Genomic DNA, 17,273 nt, shown 5'->3' with positions numbered 1-17,273 from the left:
ACTCCTCCCCCCATTCTATAGTAAATGTGCATTTTTTCTTTTCGACACGCAATTTAAGAAAAATTGTGTTAAACGAGTTAAGTAAAGAAAGAAAATAAAAAAGGGTAGAAAGACGAACAGATAGTAAAATAAGTGAGATGTGTTGACTAAAAAAGAGAAATGACACCACTACTATAAAATGTAGTACTAAAATGACAAAATGACTCCACTATTATAGAACAGAGGGAGCAATATTTGGTTAGCCATAATGTAAGCCACAGACATATACTATTCACGTGTCACGTCAGGATTTCAAAATTTATCAAAAAAACCCGATAACTATTACAAATCACAAAATCTAACTAGACATGGTGTTCGGTTTCCTAGATAAAATAATAACAAGATGTAATCTAGGATTGAATTGTGAGATTATTTTAGTCATAGGTGATTAACTATGATTAATTATCTTATGATTATTCATCTAGGGTTGAATTGTGATATTGAATCTCATGAACCAAACACACTACATATTTAATCATTAGATACAATTTTACAAACCGAATACCCATATTTACAATATAATCATACTACTTTCCTTTCCTGTTTATAATTTTTTTATTAATATTTATTTCAACACATTTAAATGATCGATATTTTAAAAATTAGTAGTAATAAATAATTAAATTTCAAATATTACATGATTCAAATAAAGTTAGTACTTGAATTTCTTAATAAGTTGAATTGGATGGATGCTGTAATAAATTTGAGTAGTAGGAGTAATTTTTTTACTTTAGATTTTTAATCTAATCCTAGACTTTGAACTTGAAACCTTTCTCTCCGGTTACTCGAAATTAAAATGTCCGGCGCCGGAGCGGCGGACTGCAGGAGGTCGCCGTGCTGCATATCGCACGAGTTCTATAAAGCCGCCTCTAAATCCCCCAACAAGATAGCCGTTATACACGCGTCCTCAATTGCCCGCGATTCCGCGCAACCAGCTGCCAATAGTACCAAATTCGCCACCGCGGAATCCCGACCTCCGCTTTATGATGGCGACGAGCACTTCACATTCTCCGATATGCTCTCCGCCGTCGAAAATCTCAGTTGGCGGCTAAGGCGAGTTCTCGACGGCACCACTAAGCCGTCTTTGATCATACCTCGTTCAGGTATAGGCGAATGTTTTAGACCAGCGATGTTATCTGTTTGCTCTAGCACTAAGTATTTTCTTTACTAAAGTGAGCTATTTTTGCTACACTACTCTGGTTAATTGAAGAAGATATAGTATTTCTTAGCATAATTTCCCAAGCTACGTCTGGAATTTTGAGATGATTGTTCTTTTCAAATTGCAGCGGATCATTTGGATAAATTTGAGGTAGGAACATTTTGTTGCCGGATTAAGAGTAAATTAGACAAGGAAACGTGTTGAGAAGAAAGAGTAATTAGAAGCCATAACCGGTTTTATGCCATGTTATCTATTTTAAAAGGATGGCATGGATTTACATCTCTGGAAGTAGTGCTTAGCAATTGGCGCTTGAAGTTGTAATGCTTTGAGTAAACATTGTCATGTAGCCAACTGAGTTAATCAGAAGACGTGGGAGGATAATATGGAGCCTCCAAAAGCCTGAAACTGGCATAAACTTTAACATCCTATATCTGATTTTTTTTTGTACAGGGATATTGTCTAGCAGACTTGTATAATTTTAATTGGATATTATACTTATATTTGAATGTTTTTCAGTTAATATTGTAAGAGACAAGTCTGTACACATTTCTGAATATTTGGAAAGCTCAAGTCAAAGCGTACAACAGCCAACTAAGACTAGGAACATGCACATTCCAAAAGTGGTAGGAATATATATGGAGCCATCCGTGGAGTACATTGTCGCTGTCCTTTCGATTTTAAGATGCGGGGAAGCATTCATGCCTCTTGATCCCAGTTGGCCGAACGAAAGGATATTGTCACTATTATCATATTCAAAAGCTGATCTAGTCATTGGGACTGATAAGTCAATCGAGGGGAATAGTTGTCACAGGCTTGATTCATCAGAATGGCTTGTTGATGAAGGACGAATTCCTGTTTTGTCTTTTTCTGTGAAGGAGAGCATTAATAGACAGTCTCGTTTAATATTGGGTTGGCCTTGTGAAAATGAAAGCTTAAGATCATTCTGTTACTTGATGTATACTTCAGGATCTACTGGAAAACCTAAAGGTGTATGTGGCACTGAAATAGGTGAGCATTCATGTCAATTTCCTTATTGTTAAGTATGAGGTCCTCTGTTTCAATAGTATATATTTTCAGATAATTGTGACAAGTCTAGATCATTTAATTTGTTCACCCACGCCAGTGCTCTCATGGCAGAACGAAATTATTGTAGGTCTTCTTAATCGGTTTTTATGGATGCAAGACATGTATCCTCTACACGAAGGAGATGTTGTGCTTTTCAAAACATCAATAAGCTTCATTGATCACATACAAGAGTTTCTTGGATCGATACTCTCTCCTTGTACGTTGGTGATACCTCCTTTCAGTCAGCTAAAAGAAAATGTATTTTGTATTGTAGACTTTTTACAGGTACATTTTAAATGATGTGCTGCAAAGTGATGTTTATAATGCTTGACGCGAGAACCAACTGAAAACCACTATGTTACTGAATGCCGTATAGTGATAATGGCAACAAATTTGATTGTCGCTGAAGAGTTGTAGTGGTAGAACCGTAGAATGTGTCTAGTTCTCCATAGTTAGTTGGTTACACCCGTTCTTTATTTCTTGATATGCATATTATATTATTGGCAATCTAGGTGTAGGGAAGTGTATAGAATCTGCATCTTCTGCTTCTAGGACAACTGAGAGATGTAACATTATAAAACTTATATACTAGGTTTTCCTAAAACGAAATTATGCTCTGATCAATTCAAACGGACAGCTAAATTATACATATTATTATTTTGAGTGTGCGAACTACTACTTAAAAGCAGCTTTCCTCCAGGGATACTTCATTAGCAGATTTGTAGCAGTACCGTCCTTAATGGGGACAATCCTTCCTTCTCTACGTGGTCCATTATTAGCAGCAATTCAAGATTCACTGAAGTTACTTGTGCTAAGTGGTGAAGTTCTGAATATTCCCTTGTACAATATGCTTCTGAAGTCACTACCCAAGACTTCGATATTGAATCTTTATGGTAGCACTGAGGTTAGATCTGAAAAACTTGGTACTTGTTTAAGCTTCTGATTGGTCCTGATGTATACATCAGTTTAACCTTTATAAACCAAAAGATGTATACATCAGGTTATTTTTCTGAATTAAAAACTATATTTATTATTTTCTAAATACAGTTTTTCTCCTGTATGCATGTGGAAGCTGATTATACGTCAATAAATCCTTCTATTCCAATTATATTTCGCATGTGCATGTTTTCCAGCCATTTGGACCCACTGCAGGCACCTTTTACTGCTTTGTTCTCAAGAAAAAACTTCTGTATTCTGGATTTATATATCAGTTCACCCCTCTTTTTTTGTACCTCTTGGTTCTCACAGATATAAGCACTTGTGTTTCAAATTTAGGTGACAGGTGACTGTACGTACTTCGACTGCAAAAGATTGTCTCTGCTTCTGGAAAAGGAGGTGCTAACCAGTGTACCAATTGGTTTACCTATGTCTAACTGTGATGTGGTTCTTCATGGTGAAAATACTCCACATGAAGGGGAGATATATGTTGGTGGACTATGTGTTGCAGCAGGTTACTTCGACCATCCATATCTCAAGCCCTTAGCAGATATGACTTTGACTTCAGAACATGATGCTAATGGATGTAAAGTTCAGCATTACTATAAAACTGGTGATTTTGCCAGAAAGCTCCCTAGTGGCGATCTGGTTTGTCTAGGAAGGAAGGATCGTATTGTAAAGGTTAGTGGGCATCGCATTGGTCTTGAGGAAATTGAGAGTGCGTTGCGAGATCATCCTGATTTAGCTGATGCAGCAGTGTTATCCCGCAAGGTTGATGAAGAATTCTTACTTCTTGAAGCTCATGTGGTGATGGAGAAAACTGCCAAACATGATAAACTCTTAAAAAGTGCCCTAAAAAATTGGTTACTGGGCAAGCTTCCAAGGATAATGATACCAGTCAACATCATGTTCACCAAATCACTTCCTTTGACATCTTCAGGGAAGGTTGACTTCCTTTCATTAGCTGATTCAACACTTCCTGACCAACAATCCAGGATTGATATAGGAGAAATTCCTCAGGACCACCTCATTCAAGTCATCAGAAAGGTTCTCCTTGCAGATCACATAAATTTTAAGCCTCCTTACTATGAAACTTCCTAATATTCATGTATTTTTTCCATATTCAGGCCTTTTCTGAAGTGTTAATGGTTGAGAAGGTTTCAGCTGATGACAATTTTTTTTTGATGGGCGGTAATTCTATATCTGCAGCTTATGTCTCATTCAAGCTGGGAATCCATATGAAGTTTCTATACACCTTCCCTACTCCGTCAAGGCTTCAAATGGCCCTTTTGTCACCCAGTTCTCATCTGGAAACTGATTCTGATTTGGAAATAGATTCCAGAAGGCCTGAAGGCAGGATTATATCAAGCGAATCAAGTATTTCCAGTACTCTTCTTGAAAAGACTAATAAAATGTTAATTCAGGCTGATACTGATGGAGGCATTTATAATCCTACCAAGAAGTCAAAGACAGAGTCAAATGCCTGTTCCTCGGAGAAACAAAGCCCTACCAATAGTTTGTGTAATCCCACAGCAGTGCAAACTGAATGCTCGTTTAGTCGATGCAACAAAAGCGCACATGGAAGGCAATGTGACAGAAGTTACTTATGCAATAGTATCGGGCCCAACATTGTACCAGGAGATGGAAAAGGATTTATGCGAGAACTCTGGAAAGTTGACATGGGTTCTTGTGTTGATGCATCACCTCTTGTGGTTTCCAGAGGAAGTAATGTCTATTTGTTCATTGGATCTCACTCGAACAAATTTGTTTGTATAGATGGAAGAAGGTAATATTGCTTGAAGTTCTGTTAGTTAAATTTTTTTTTCATGTTGTAATAACTAGTTATGAAAATGTCAATCTCTATTGCCCACGGCAAGCACCTAATTATGGTTCCTTTTTTATGATATTTGGTCGTATCTGGTTGCTTGTTCATCTGCTCTGATGAACTGTTTCTGTTAGTTCCCTGATGTTAGTTTATAAAAGAACTGCAGGAAGTATCTGCGTTTAACTATTTGATTTCTAGAAAAACTCTTATATTTGTAGTTTTTTATATGGGAGTCTCAAAATAGCTGCTGGCTTAGTTTTGTCACAAGGTATAGTTTCATTATATTGCTCCTTCTCACTCATACATTGGCTTAGAGTGCTTAATGAAGTAGTTTTACAGTGGACTGTGCCACGGCCAGTGATTTGTTGTCATATAATCTTGGCAATGTGTTGATTATCATCAAAAACGTTTTTGCCTGAAAATCATTACTATTTACAATTTGAAGTGGAATTGTTCAATGGGAGACCAGATTAGATGGACGTGTAGAATGTTCAGCTGCAATTGTCGATGAACTTTCTCAGGTTCGGTGACGGGCTCATGTTATTTTCTCGACTGATGTCCTAACTTGTTTGTTCCTTTCGGAAAAACTCTAGATTGATTTGGGTGGATTTTGTAGATTGTAGTTGGTTGTTACCAAGGAAATATTTACTTCCTTCACTTTTCAAATGGCAATGTCAAATGGAGTTTTCGAACTAATGGTGAGGTATGGTAACATCCTAACCTTGCTTCCTTTCATCATTAATGGAAGTGTAGAGTAGAAAGTATTTTTTGGATAAGATTTTATCTTTTTCTTTTTAGGTTTCATTTGATTTTGTGCCTATGAAGTCTCTGTTACATTCCATAGGTATCATACTATCATTGCATGGAGGAACTTTACTAACAGTATGTTTGTAGGGATTTCTATCAGTGCGTCCACCCTCCCTGTTCAATTAATGTTTTTTCTGACATATATGAAAAGTACATGTACATATTTAGTTGATTAAGATACTAAATACTACTCCCTCCGTCCGCCATTAAATGTCCCATTTTTCCTTTTTCGTCCGTTTGCCAATAAATGTCCCATTTCACTTTTATTATATTTGGTAAGTGGACCCTACATTCCACTAACTCATTCCACTCACATTTTTATTATAAAATCAACTATAAAAGTAGGCCTCACATTCCATAATTTTTCTACCCACTTTACTACATAAAGTCAAACAATTTCTTAAAACCCATGTCAGTCAAATATGAGACATTTAATCATGGACGGAGGGAGTAAACCCTAAGACCATATAATTGTTTCCTTTAGGATCATAAACCTTTCAAAACTGGCTGGTTGGTTGCATCTTATTACTGCTATTTTATTTAGTTTCACTGCCCATTTTCTTGAAACCGGTAATAGTTTGTGTAAACCTTTCAATTAGCTTTATTGATTCCTATTTCTTCGAACTTTTGAAGGTAAAATCGCAGCCAGTGGTTGACAAGAGCAGACATTTGGTTTGGTAATCCTTCATGCTTTTTTTTGAAAAACTAGTTTTTTACACCTTGTTACTAACATTTTTTCCCCCTAAGTATGAATCAATCTGTTGCATTATTGTTAACCAGGATTGGGAGTTTTCAACATAGATGCTGATATTTCAATTCCCCTATGTGCTTGAATCTCATTTGGATTTTATTCATTTTTTTTACTTTTTATCTGTACGGATATCAATGTGGTGCTATACCTGTGCAATATGAAAATGAAGCTTTATTTTGATAAAATACTTTTTTTATATTTTTTTTATTTACAAAGCAGCTGATATGAACATGTAGCATAAATCTGCTGCTTATCATTTTCTTGCTATGTATTTACCTGTGAGTTAACACTTTACCAGGTGTGGATCTTATGACCACAATCTGTATGCCATTGACTACAAAAGCTACTGCTGTATTTATAAACTTCCTTGTGGGGGCAGTTTATTTGGTTCACCTGCTATAAATGAGGTTAGTTTGGCAAATTCATTATGGCATGCATCTTTATCAACGAAGGGACCTTGACTATTCATTCATCTTATCACCATTTCCCGTAGCCCCAAAACCAATCTATGCTGTCTTGTATTTCCGGGGTTGATCTTCTACTTATTATTGTTTTGTTATTTTTATATCGGCTAAGTTTACAAGTTCTAATGATGTGTTCCAGCTTAGTCTAGCTTTGATTGTGGAAAGCTCATGCTTAGAATTAATATTTTAGAGTGATGATAGCATTAAGGTGAACAATCAGGAGTACTGAAAACTGATTATAATAACAGAATGCAGAACTCCTCAAAGTGGGCTACAGCAAAGCTGTCCCAAATCCTCCAGAAAACCTGAATGACAGTAACCTCATCCAAAACCCCCTAACATTCCCAAACAAAATCCCGCTCATGTCAAGCTTGGTGAACAAGAGTCAAGACTGAATAATTCAAATTCAAATAACTAAAATAACTCAATCATCAATGATATCTATCTTCCCACGTTTGGTGACCCTCTACGGCGTACATATGCTGTCAGAAGATCTTAATGCCGAAAGGGGCACTGGCAAACTTTTATTGCCATTAAATTACAAATCCAGGGCCATTAAAAGACAATGTTCACCTTGCATGACATATTAATAAGATTAAGCAAGAAACACCACCTGCAATGAGTGTTGCCTATTTGTGATTCTCAGGAAAATAAATTATTCTCATGTCTCATGTCATAATTTTAAAGCTATCCTCTGCTATGGAAGGACTGTTTTTGTTAAATGTTTCAGTCTTGGATTGCCATACCATCAGCAGACTTCAACAGATCGCTAGCCCATCTTTTGGTAGATGCTGTTACGAACCCTTATTCTGAAACTGTTTGGCTGCCTATCCTTAGGTTCTTTCTTTAGGTACTGATTTTAGGTTGTACTGTAAATTTGAATATACAAATTGAAAATTTCAGGACAATGTTTTAATATATATTTGGCCTTCTAGGATGTTAATATGATAGGAGACAGTGAGGGAATTTCTTTGTCCTCTCACATCTAGATGTGGTTATAAGGATTCAAATATCTGTTAATGCATTTATTTAAGTACACACCATATGATATAGAGACTCAATTTTCTTCCAGACATATATCATATATGTAAATGCATAAATCAACTGACCATCTTCATTATGTGCTCTAAGAATCTAGTCAGCGATTATTTGTATTTATATATGCCCTGATGGACGTTGAGATTATTTACAGCTGCTTAGCATGATCACATCTGGTTTTCTTTTTATATGGACTATTTGCTTAGCTTGTGGCCTTTCTTTTGGTTTTGCAGATGCAACAAATGCTTTATGTAGCATCCACCAATGGGCATGTTACAGCATTAGAAATTAAGGTTTGAGACCTCAAATTCTAACATTTTTTCTAATTGTCTTCTTCCTTGATCACCAAATTTAACTAAAAGCATCAACTAAAATCAAACTTTACCTAATTCTTTCTGTTAACAGGCTTGTAACAACTAATTGAGGTAGATTCAGAAATCATGCACCTAGATCATGTTTGTGGAATGGTTAATTTAATTCATTTTAGTACAAAATATTACATTCTCTGGAAACACTGCATTATTTATTTAGATACTGAGAAGTTACAAGATTTGTTGTGCTCCACTGTTTAAAACATTTATATTTGGATGCTCCTCTCAACTATTTGGCATTTGCGTATAAAAGAAAAAAAATGTTACATCATCATGGATATATATTTGCTTGAATCTTGTATCATCACATGTGATTTACGTTCTCCATTGTTTTCACTTACCTGGCTCAGTGAGTAAGTATATTGTATTTTCCATTCTTTCTTGTTTTCAACAATATCTTTTATTTATTTATTCATTCTGTTTTCCTTTGCTTTATCTTGTGGGGGAACTGTCACACACTCACCTGAGATGCAATGCAGATGGCTTTTCCTCATATGAGATTTTATGTGTTATGTAGAATCTTCCCTTTAAGAAGTTATGGAAGCAAGACGTGGGGGCACCTGTTTTTGGCTCTCTTTCAATCAATTCTTCTAATGGAAATAGTATGTATAATTATCATTTAACCATATGGTTTTGTTTCTTGATTTCCTTAATCAGTATAAAGACTTGTTTCCATCATTATGATGCCATTTCTTTGCAATTCATTTTCTTCCATATTTTAGGAGCATGATCTTTTAAGCGTATCTGCTGAGAAATTATACTTTGCCTTCAGTTATCATTTTTTTTGCATGTATTATTAATTTATTACCATTAAGTCCATGTTCATACAGTAGTGAACTTGTAATGGGCGTTGAGATACCTCATTCATGTTATTTTGTTTTCTGAGTTGCAGTAATTTGTTGCTTGGTAGATGGGGCTGTTGTTGTCCTCAAAACCTTTGGGTCCATTGTTTGGAAGGTACTAGATAATTTTCTGCTTAGTCATGTCCTCTATCATCTTGACATTAATTATTAAATGACGTTTGTGCACTAATGCTATTTAAGATTTTCCATATTAGTGTTGGGTACACAAGTTACTTGGCTGCTGAGAGATTCTTGAGTTATTAAAAAATCCTTGTGCTTGACGAATTAGTGGCTTCTTCCTGGTTCAAAATGTTTGATACATTTCTTTCACATTTTCACTGGGTGTTGTTTCTGACATTTTTCTCGATACTCAATCTTTGCTTTCCTTCATTCATGTTTTAGTTAAAAGTTACTCCCAATAGGAAATAACTAGTTCTTGTGGAGGCTAATCTATATGTTCACAATTATAGGAAATAACTAGTTCTGTCAGAGGCTAATTTATATATTGTGGGTGCAACTGCAATTAGGTGTTTATGGACAATCAAACAAACAAATTGTCCCAGGCATGTCGTTACTTCACTGTTTATTCTTAATATTCATAGGTTTAGTCACTTGGAGGCATCTCATTGATGCTTCCATGATGTGGCTTCTTTTTTTGTAATAAAGCCTGTGTGGATTTTTATCCATGAAGAAGTGGAATAAACTTCTTTTTATCAAGATGACACTCGTGTAGAATATTAGAACCTAATCCTCATTGACTTCTTGCTTCAGGTCAGTACTGGTGGGCCAATTTTTGCTGGACCCTGCACAACTCAAGCATTGCCTTCTCAGGTTGGTTTTTAGTTCCAGAGACTGACACAAACTTTTGTTGCTAGATTCTGATTAGTGTATAATGTATGGTTAATTTATTGATTTACAGAGTACTATAAACATCAAACCCTGCAAGCATGGCTGAAATCTTTTGTCTGACATGCTATTATTTTCATCAGTTAACGCGACTCCGGGTTCAAAGTTATTTAACTTAATTTGTGTACAGGTGCTCATATGCTCTAGAGATGGATGCATCTATTCTTTTGAGATGGTGAGATTTGATTTATGCATGTATTTAAGCCTCCCGTCAAGTTGAATTCTTAACCTGTTGTGTCTCGTTTCCACACCACGAGAATCAACTGGAATATGTGGGATTTCCATATAGCTTGGAGCATAATCCAAAAAGATTAACTAATTCGCTTGTCATGCTGTAATTTCTAATTTCAGGAGACGGGTAATCTGATCTGGAAGCACGCATTAGGACGTCCAATCACTTCATCTCCTTATGTAGATGAGAACACCCAATTGATGTCCAACAACTCCAGCTCATCTGACAGGTGTTTGTTTATGGTTTGGTGTTACATTGGCTTGTAACGTAACCATAACTCTTCCTCATTCTTTTCAGGTTAATCTGTGTCTGCGACAGTTCTGGTAGTATTTTTGTTCTTAGAGTTGACTCCGATATGAACAAAGTCGAGGAATTTGCTCGACTAGACCTGGAAGGTGATATCTTTTCTTCCCCGGTGATGATCGGGGGTAGGATTTTTGTGGGTTGTAGGGATGACTATGTGCGTTGCATTAAGCTCGACATCAAATAGCTCAAACTTCAACATGAACAGTCTGTCCGTCTCCACTTCCTCGACCACGATGAAGATTTTAGTAGTAAACGTTTGAGTGGCATCACATGGTGCGGTGTTGGTGGAGAGCTCAGGATCACCTGAGAGATGGGATCGGCCATCGAGATTCTGGCGGAAGAATTGTAGCTAAACAAGCTGTTTGAGAGAGAGGAGAACGTAGATAGTGTAGAAGAAGATATACAATGCTACTTAAAGAAGAATAGCTATTCCAAGCTGGCGGAAGAATTGTAGCTAAACAAGCTGTTTGTTGGCGGTTATATTAATCTATCTATACATATATAAAAGTTGAGTTTTGGGCTTCATTTTGAATATATATAAATTTTGGTCCCCGAATTTTAATATTTATAAACTTTGTGCAAATTTGCATATTTATAATAACTAATGAATATTCATGTATAATAAATGCCATGAAATAATTTAAACTATAAACGGCATAACTAATGAATTTAGGCTATGAATAGCAATTACAAATATTTATGCGTTTTGGCGTGTTTGGAAAGGGACGTTTCGTTTCGTAAATTAACATAACATCTATTAATAATTAATCGTATGACTAATATATCTAATATAGTATATTACTAGTATGAAAATTGGGTATGCATATAATATTTTTATTAGCATTAAATTAGCCATTCAAATTTGGTCGACTAATATGGAAAATGATTGCAATCAATTTGGTAGCTGAATATCAAATCATGTAATTTTGATTTAATTAATCATCATAAACGATTGATGAATTATATCTTCATGTAAATGTGATCAAATTAGTGTACGATTGTAATTTCTAATTTAACCGTTAGAATTTAAGTGAATCAATTCCTATATTGAATTCTAAATAAATCGGTCAGCTACTTTAATAAAAAGAAACGCTCCTATTAAATATTTTAAATAACCATTTAATGGAAATAGCTTAGAATTTATCCTCTTTCTGTCTATAAATATTAAACTCCATCAAATCATACGCATTACAGGAAACATGGAAATGAAAGAAAGAGAGAAACAATTCCTTTGAAATTGGCGTAGCACCACTAGAGTTCAAGGAAGCTTTCCTCTCCTTCCATAATCGCTTTCGGTATAAAAGTTTTCGATCCTATTATATTTTACGATTAATTACGTGAAATATATGTGGTTCAAAGATCCTACATTATCAATATTCAATTATATTTTTCTTGAATACATTTATAATCAATAATTTCTTACATCTATAAGTGTGACTGAATAATTTTGATTAACCCTCATTGTTTACATAATTGCAGGAATTATATACACTATGTGAATTATGGCATTAGAGGCAATTGTTTACGCATAAAACTAAAGTCATTTCATGTAAGTATGAGATTTGAAGTTTATTTCGAGAACTGATATTGAGTTGTCAACATTTCCTTCTTTTAAATTATATATCTAAAAGTTAAATATATTACACCTTCTAAGATAATGAAATTTAATGTCTGACCACCAGTTGATCGAGAATAAGGAAGAACATGGGTTGATGCGTAGGTTGCAACAAAGGTAGATTGCAGGAGAAATGAACAGATGAATGAAGAAGAAGATGTGACATTGTGTTTTTGTTTGGTTAAGATTTCTTTTGTTTATTTAATTTGTAAGTACTTTTAAGTTTGTGCTTAGAGTTTTGAGTGTTGGGCTTGGTTTGAAAATAAATTTTATGCATAATTGTGCAAGCAATATATCTTTTTTTCTAAATGCGAGAGACATTGTGTGAATATTTTGAAATTTGTAATTTATATCTACTTGCTTAATGGTACTTATGATTTCACTATTAATATTGTTTACAAAATGTGGTATTCATAAAGAAAGTAGTAATTGGAAGCTTTTAGTTATTTTATAAATACTGCACTTTTGTACAATTATCTTAAATATGTTTAGCACTTGATTGATTTCTAAATTTGCTTAATTTTATGTTTTGGGATTACACATTTAAATTATTTTACATGTTCGTGATTTTTAATCCTTAGTTATATTTGATTTTAAGTAGTTAATTTAAAGTATAAATTTAAAGTGAAAAAATTAAATTAATTTGTGCATCGCACGAGGTAATTTTTTGAAGTTGTAATAGAGATCCAAAAGTATTATAGTCAAAAAAATAAATGAGACCCATATTTCTTATTAACGTTGTTTCACTATTGAAGTACACGTGTTCTTGATTATATATTGTTGTGTTTGTAGTTTTTGCATTAGATATAAAAAATATTTTAATCACTATTTATAGGTAATGAATGAATTTTTTTTATACTCTGACTTTTACGCATAATAATTTCATAATATAATTTTGAAGGAAATACAATGGGTCGTGCATATAATTGCCATAAAATACTGCTATGTCTTAGTGAGGAAAGTAAAATGTTTTTCCAATTGTTATGATATATGTTTAGAGTTTATGGTTTAGGATTTAAATTTTTAAAATGAAAAGGTTTTTAAATCAAATAACATAAATGTTATTGAAATATCAAATGTTAAATATTAGAAGTGATAGTAAATTTATTTAAAAGATTTCTTTAGTTACAATATTATTAGTATTTGATTAAAATGACAAGCCAAAAGCTGAAAATCCCCAATTTAGTAGCATATGAAATGTAAAATTTATACTTTAAATTAACTACTTAAAATCAAATATAACTAAGGATTAAAAATCACAAACATGTAAAATAATTTAAATGTGTAATCCCAAAACATAAAATTAAGCAAATTTAGAAATCAATCAAGTGCTAAACATATTTAAGATAATTGTACAAAAGTGCAGTATTTATAAAATAACTAAAAGCTTCCAATTACTACTTTCTTTATGAATACCACATTTTGTAAACAATATTAATAGTGAAATCATAAGTACCATTAAGCAAGTAGATACAAATTACAAATTTCAAAATATTCACACAATGTCTCTCGCATTTAGAAAAAAAGATATATTGCTTGCACAATTATGCATAAAATTTATTTTCAAACCAAGCCCAACACTCAAAACTCTAAGCACAAACTTAAAAGTACTTACAAATTAAATAAACAAAAGAAATCTTAACCAAACAAAAACACAATGTCACATCTTCTTCTTCATTCATCTGTTCATTTCTCCTGCAATCTACCTTTGTTGCAACCTACGCATCAACCCATGTTCTTCCTTATTCTCGATCAACTGGTGGTCAGACATTAAATTTCATTATCTTAGAAGGTGTAATATATTTAACTTTTAGATATATAATTTAAAAGAAGGAAATGTTGACAACTCAATATCAGTTCTCGAAATAAACTTCAAATCTCATACTTACATGAAATGACTTTAGTTTTATGCGTAAACAATTGCCTCTAATGCCATAATTCACATAGTGTATATAATTCCTGCAATTATGTAAACAATGAGGGTTAATCAAAATTATTCAGTCACACTTATAGATGTAAGAAATTATTGATTATAAATGTATTCAAGAAAAATATAATTGAATATTGATAATGTAGGATCTTTGAACCACATATATTTCACGTAATTAATTAGAAAAATATTTAGTGTCACATTCAATGCTGGATGACCTCAATTGTACATTAAATACAATTAAGATAGTTGACTATTTCAATTTAATCATTTCATTTTAATTAGTGAAACAGCTACCGGTAGAAAAATATTTAGTGTCATATTCAATGCTGGATGGCCTCAATTCTATTCAATGCTGGATAACCTCTTGTTTTCTTCACCCGGCTCCTCTTCTGCTCATTCCGTGCCGGATAACTGAGCCATCAGGAGCATGAAATAAATATAAAAAATTTAATAAACATTATTATGGACTAAAATTTTTAATTCCCAAAATGCCCCCAAAAGAAAGTCAAATGTTTTTCCAATTGTTATGATATATGTTTAGAGTTTATGGTTTAGGATTTAAATTTTTAAAATGAAAAGGTTTTTAAATCAAATAACATAAATGTTATTGAAATATCAAATGTTAAATATTAGAAGTGATAGTAAATTTATTTAAAAGATTTCTTTAGTTACAATATTATTAGTATTTGATTAAAATGACAAGCCAAAAGCTGAAAATCCCCAATTTAGTAGCATATGAAATGTAAAATTAATTCACACATATTTTGTTTTACTTTTAAACGACATCTTGACCTTCTCAATTCCAACCGTTCTCTTTCATAATTTCCAAAATAAATAATTACACAAGTAATGTAACTGAAGAAATCTTTTAAATAAATTTACTATCACTTCTAATATTTAACGTTTGCTATTTCAATAGCCATTTATGTTATTTGATTTAAAAACCTTTTTATTTTAATGCTTGGATGAATGCAAGCAAGATTTTTTTTGTTTACCGTTCACATAGCCCTGTTGTAAAGCACTTTCTTGATACGAGCATATAAACAGATTTACAGACAAGATTCAGGTAAAAAACCTCCACTACCAGTAAGGATTATCAAGTAGGCCAACCCTATGTAAGATATCGAATACAGATCTAAAATACCCAATTTAAAATAAGTGCTCAACAAAGTAAAATTGAACTGGGACGGAGGAAGAATTTTTTTTATATTTGGCTCATTTGCTGGTCATGATGAGTATATTTTGAATAAGTGATCAACAAAGTAAAATTGAACTGGGGCGGAGGGAGAATTTTATTGAAATTTGACTCATTTGTTGGTCATGATGAGTATATTTTAAAGCTAAGGGTTTAGGATTTGGGTTTCACTTTCATAATTTCCAAAATAAATAATTACACAAGTAATGTAACTGAAGAAATCTTTTAAATAAATTTACTATCACTTCTAATATTTAACGTTTGATATTTCAATAGCCATTTATGTTATTTGATTTAAAAACCTTTTTATTTTAATGCTTGGATGAATGCAAGCAAGATTTTTTTTGTTTACCGTTCACATAGCCCTGTTGTAAAGCACTTTCTTGATACGAGCATATAAACAGATTTACAGACAAGATTCAGGTAAAAAACCTCCACTACCAGTAAGGATTATCAAGTAGGCCAACCCAATGTAAGATATCGAATACAGATCTAAAATACCCAAAATAAAATAAGTGCTCAACAAAGTAAAATTGAACTGGGACGGAGGAAGAATTTTTTTTATATTTGGCTCATTTGTTGGTCATGATGAGTATATTTTGAATAAGTGATAAACAAAGTAAAATTGAACTGGGGCGGAGGGAGAATTTTATTGATATTTGACTCATTTGTTGGTCATGATGAGTATATTTTAAAGTTAAGGGTTTAGGATTTGGGTTTCAAAGGGTTACTATATTGCAATGAAATAAAGTTCGACTAGGAAGTGTCTCACCAGTGCAATTTTAAATTATTGCAACGTAAACTTGCTCCTGCAGTTATAACTCAACGGTTAATTCATATTTTCACAGAATTAAAATGCTTTTGAATTTTAAGTCTGATATTTAAATGTTAAGACAGTTTATTAAAATGTCAACACAAATATGTGTTGAAATTTTAATGTGCTCGTATTGACATTTTTAAGAAAAGTCACTCTTGTGGCCATGTGGGGTTAATGTGATTGAAAAAGTATAATCCAAAGTAAGAGGATGTCGAATATTCTTTTGGTTATCATTTCACAAATTTTATTTCGCATAATGAAATAAATATGAAGAAATTAAAATGATTTGTGCATCGCACGGGCGTGATAATTCAAATAAAATTATACTCGTCCGCCACTTATATTTGGGTAGTACTGTATTGATTCAAATAAAAATAATGAGCTAATTAATAAAGTTAAATTAAAGAATCAATTTCGCAATGTAGGGGTATTCTATTTTCTTTAATGGACCAAATTAATAAAGTTATGGAGTACTATTGAAGACTCAAATTATCTGTATGTAATGTTAAATCAAATTCATGATGATACTGTTATGAATTTGTGTGTTATTGGTGTGACTAGATTCCCTTCTTTCTATAAAAATAAACTCTCATCCATAAAGGCCCAACAAATACGTTGAACCTAATATATTTCTGAACAAATAACATGTATGAAAAATAACTCTATTTATAATAAATTACTCATAATTAAAAAGAGACTTCAAAAATTGACTTCTAAAACAATCAGTATAGCCCTATTTATAATAAACTATTGATAAAGAATAACAGCGGTTAATAATCTCAAGAAAAATCAGTAGGGAACGATCTCTATTAGAACCACTAAAATGTGATAAAACTTCTCCTATATTTTTCTTATCCATAGATGAATCTCCAACAAATATAACACATTTTAATGCTTGTTTGATAGGAAAGATGAGATATACGGAGATTTGCAAAGTAAGATAAGAAATGCGGACTTCGTTTCAAGATATCT

At 33.0% G+C, this 17,273-nt stretch overlaps 1 protein-coding gene across 4 annotated transcripts; it reads left to right on the top strand.

Annotated features, from left to right (window-relative positions):
* The first annotated feature begins 786 nt into the window (after window positions 1-786).
* LOC121761802 (putative acyl-activating enzyme 19) lies at window positions 787-11,266 on the top strand. Of its 4 annotated transcripts, XM_042157474.1 has the most exons (18): window positions 1,010-1,142; window positions 1,326-1,348; window positions 1,715-2,206; window positions 2,352-2,548; window positions 2,964-3,167; window positions 3,539-4,246; window positions 4,327-4,985; window positions 5,470-5,545; window positions 5,641-5,727; window positions 6,465-6,508; window positions 6,881-6,989; window positions 8,318-8,377; window positions 8,973-9,057; window positions 9,348-9,412; window positions 10,069-10,128; window positions 10,334-10,378; window positions 10,555-10,664; window positions 10,733-11,266. In XM_042157474.1, the coding sequence occupies exons 3-18, from the start codon at window positions 1,804-1,806 to the stop codon at window positions 10,923-10,925; spliced, it is 3,105 nt and encodes a 1,034-aa protein (XP_042013408.1). In that variant the 5' UTR covers window positions 1,010-1,142; window positions 1,326-1,348; window positions 1,715-1,803; the 3' UTR covers window positions 10,926-11,266. The 4 variants fall into 4 exon arrangements, 3 of the variants coding, with proteins under 3 accessions (XP_042013406.1, XP_042013407.1, XP_042013408.1); XM_042157472.1 differs by lacking the exon at window positions 1,326-1,348 and having other exon boundaries at window positions 787-1,142; XM_042157473.1 differs by lacking the exons at window positions 1,326-1,348; window positions 10,555-10,664; window positions 10,733-11,266 and having other exon boundaries at window positions 787-1,142; window positions 10,217-10,346.
* Window positions 11,267-17,273: the final 6,007 nt, after the last annotated feature.

Source organism: Salvia splendens, chromosome 13 (assembly GCF_004379255.2).
Source record: "Salvia splendens isolate huo1 chromosome 13, SspV2, whole genome shotgun sequence".
NCBI classification, from domain to species: Eukaryota; Viridiplantae; Streptophyta; class Magnoliopsida; order Lamiales; family Lamiaceae; genus Salvia; species Salvia splendens.
This window is presented reverse-complemented; position numbering and strand designations above follow the sequence as displayed.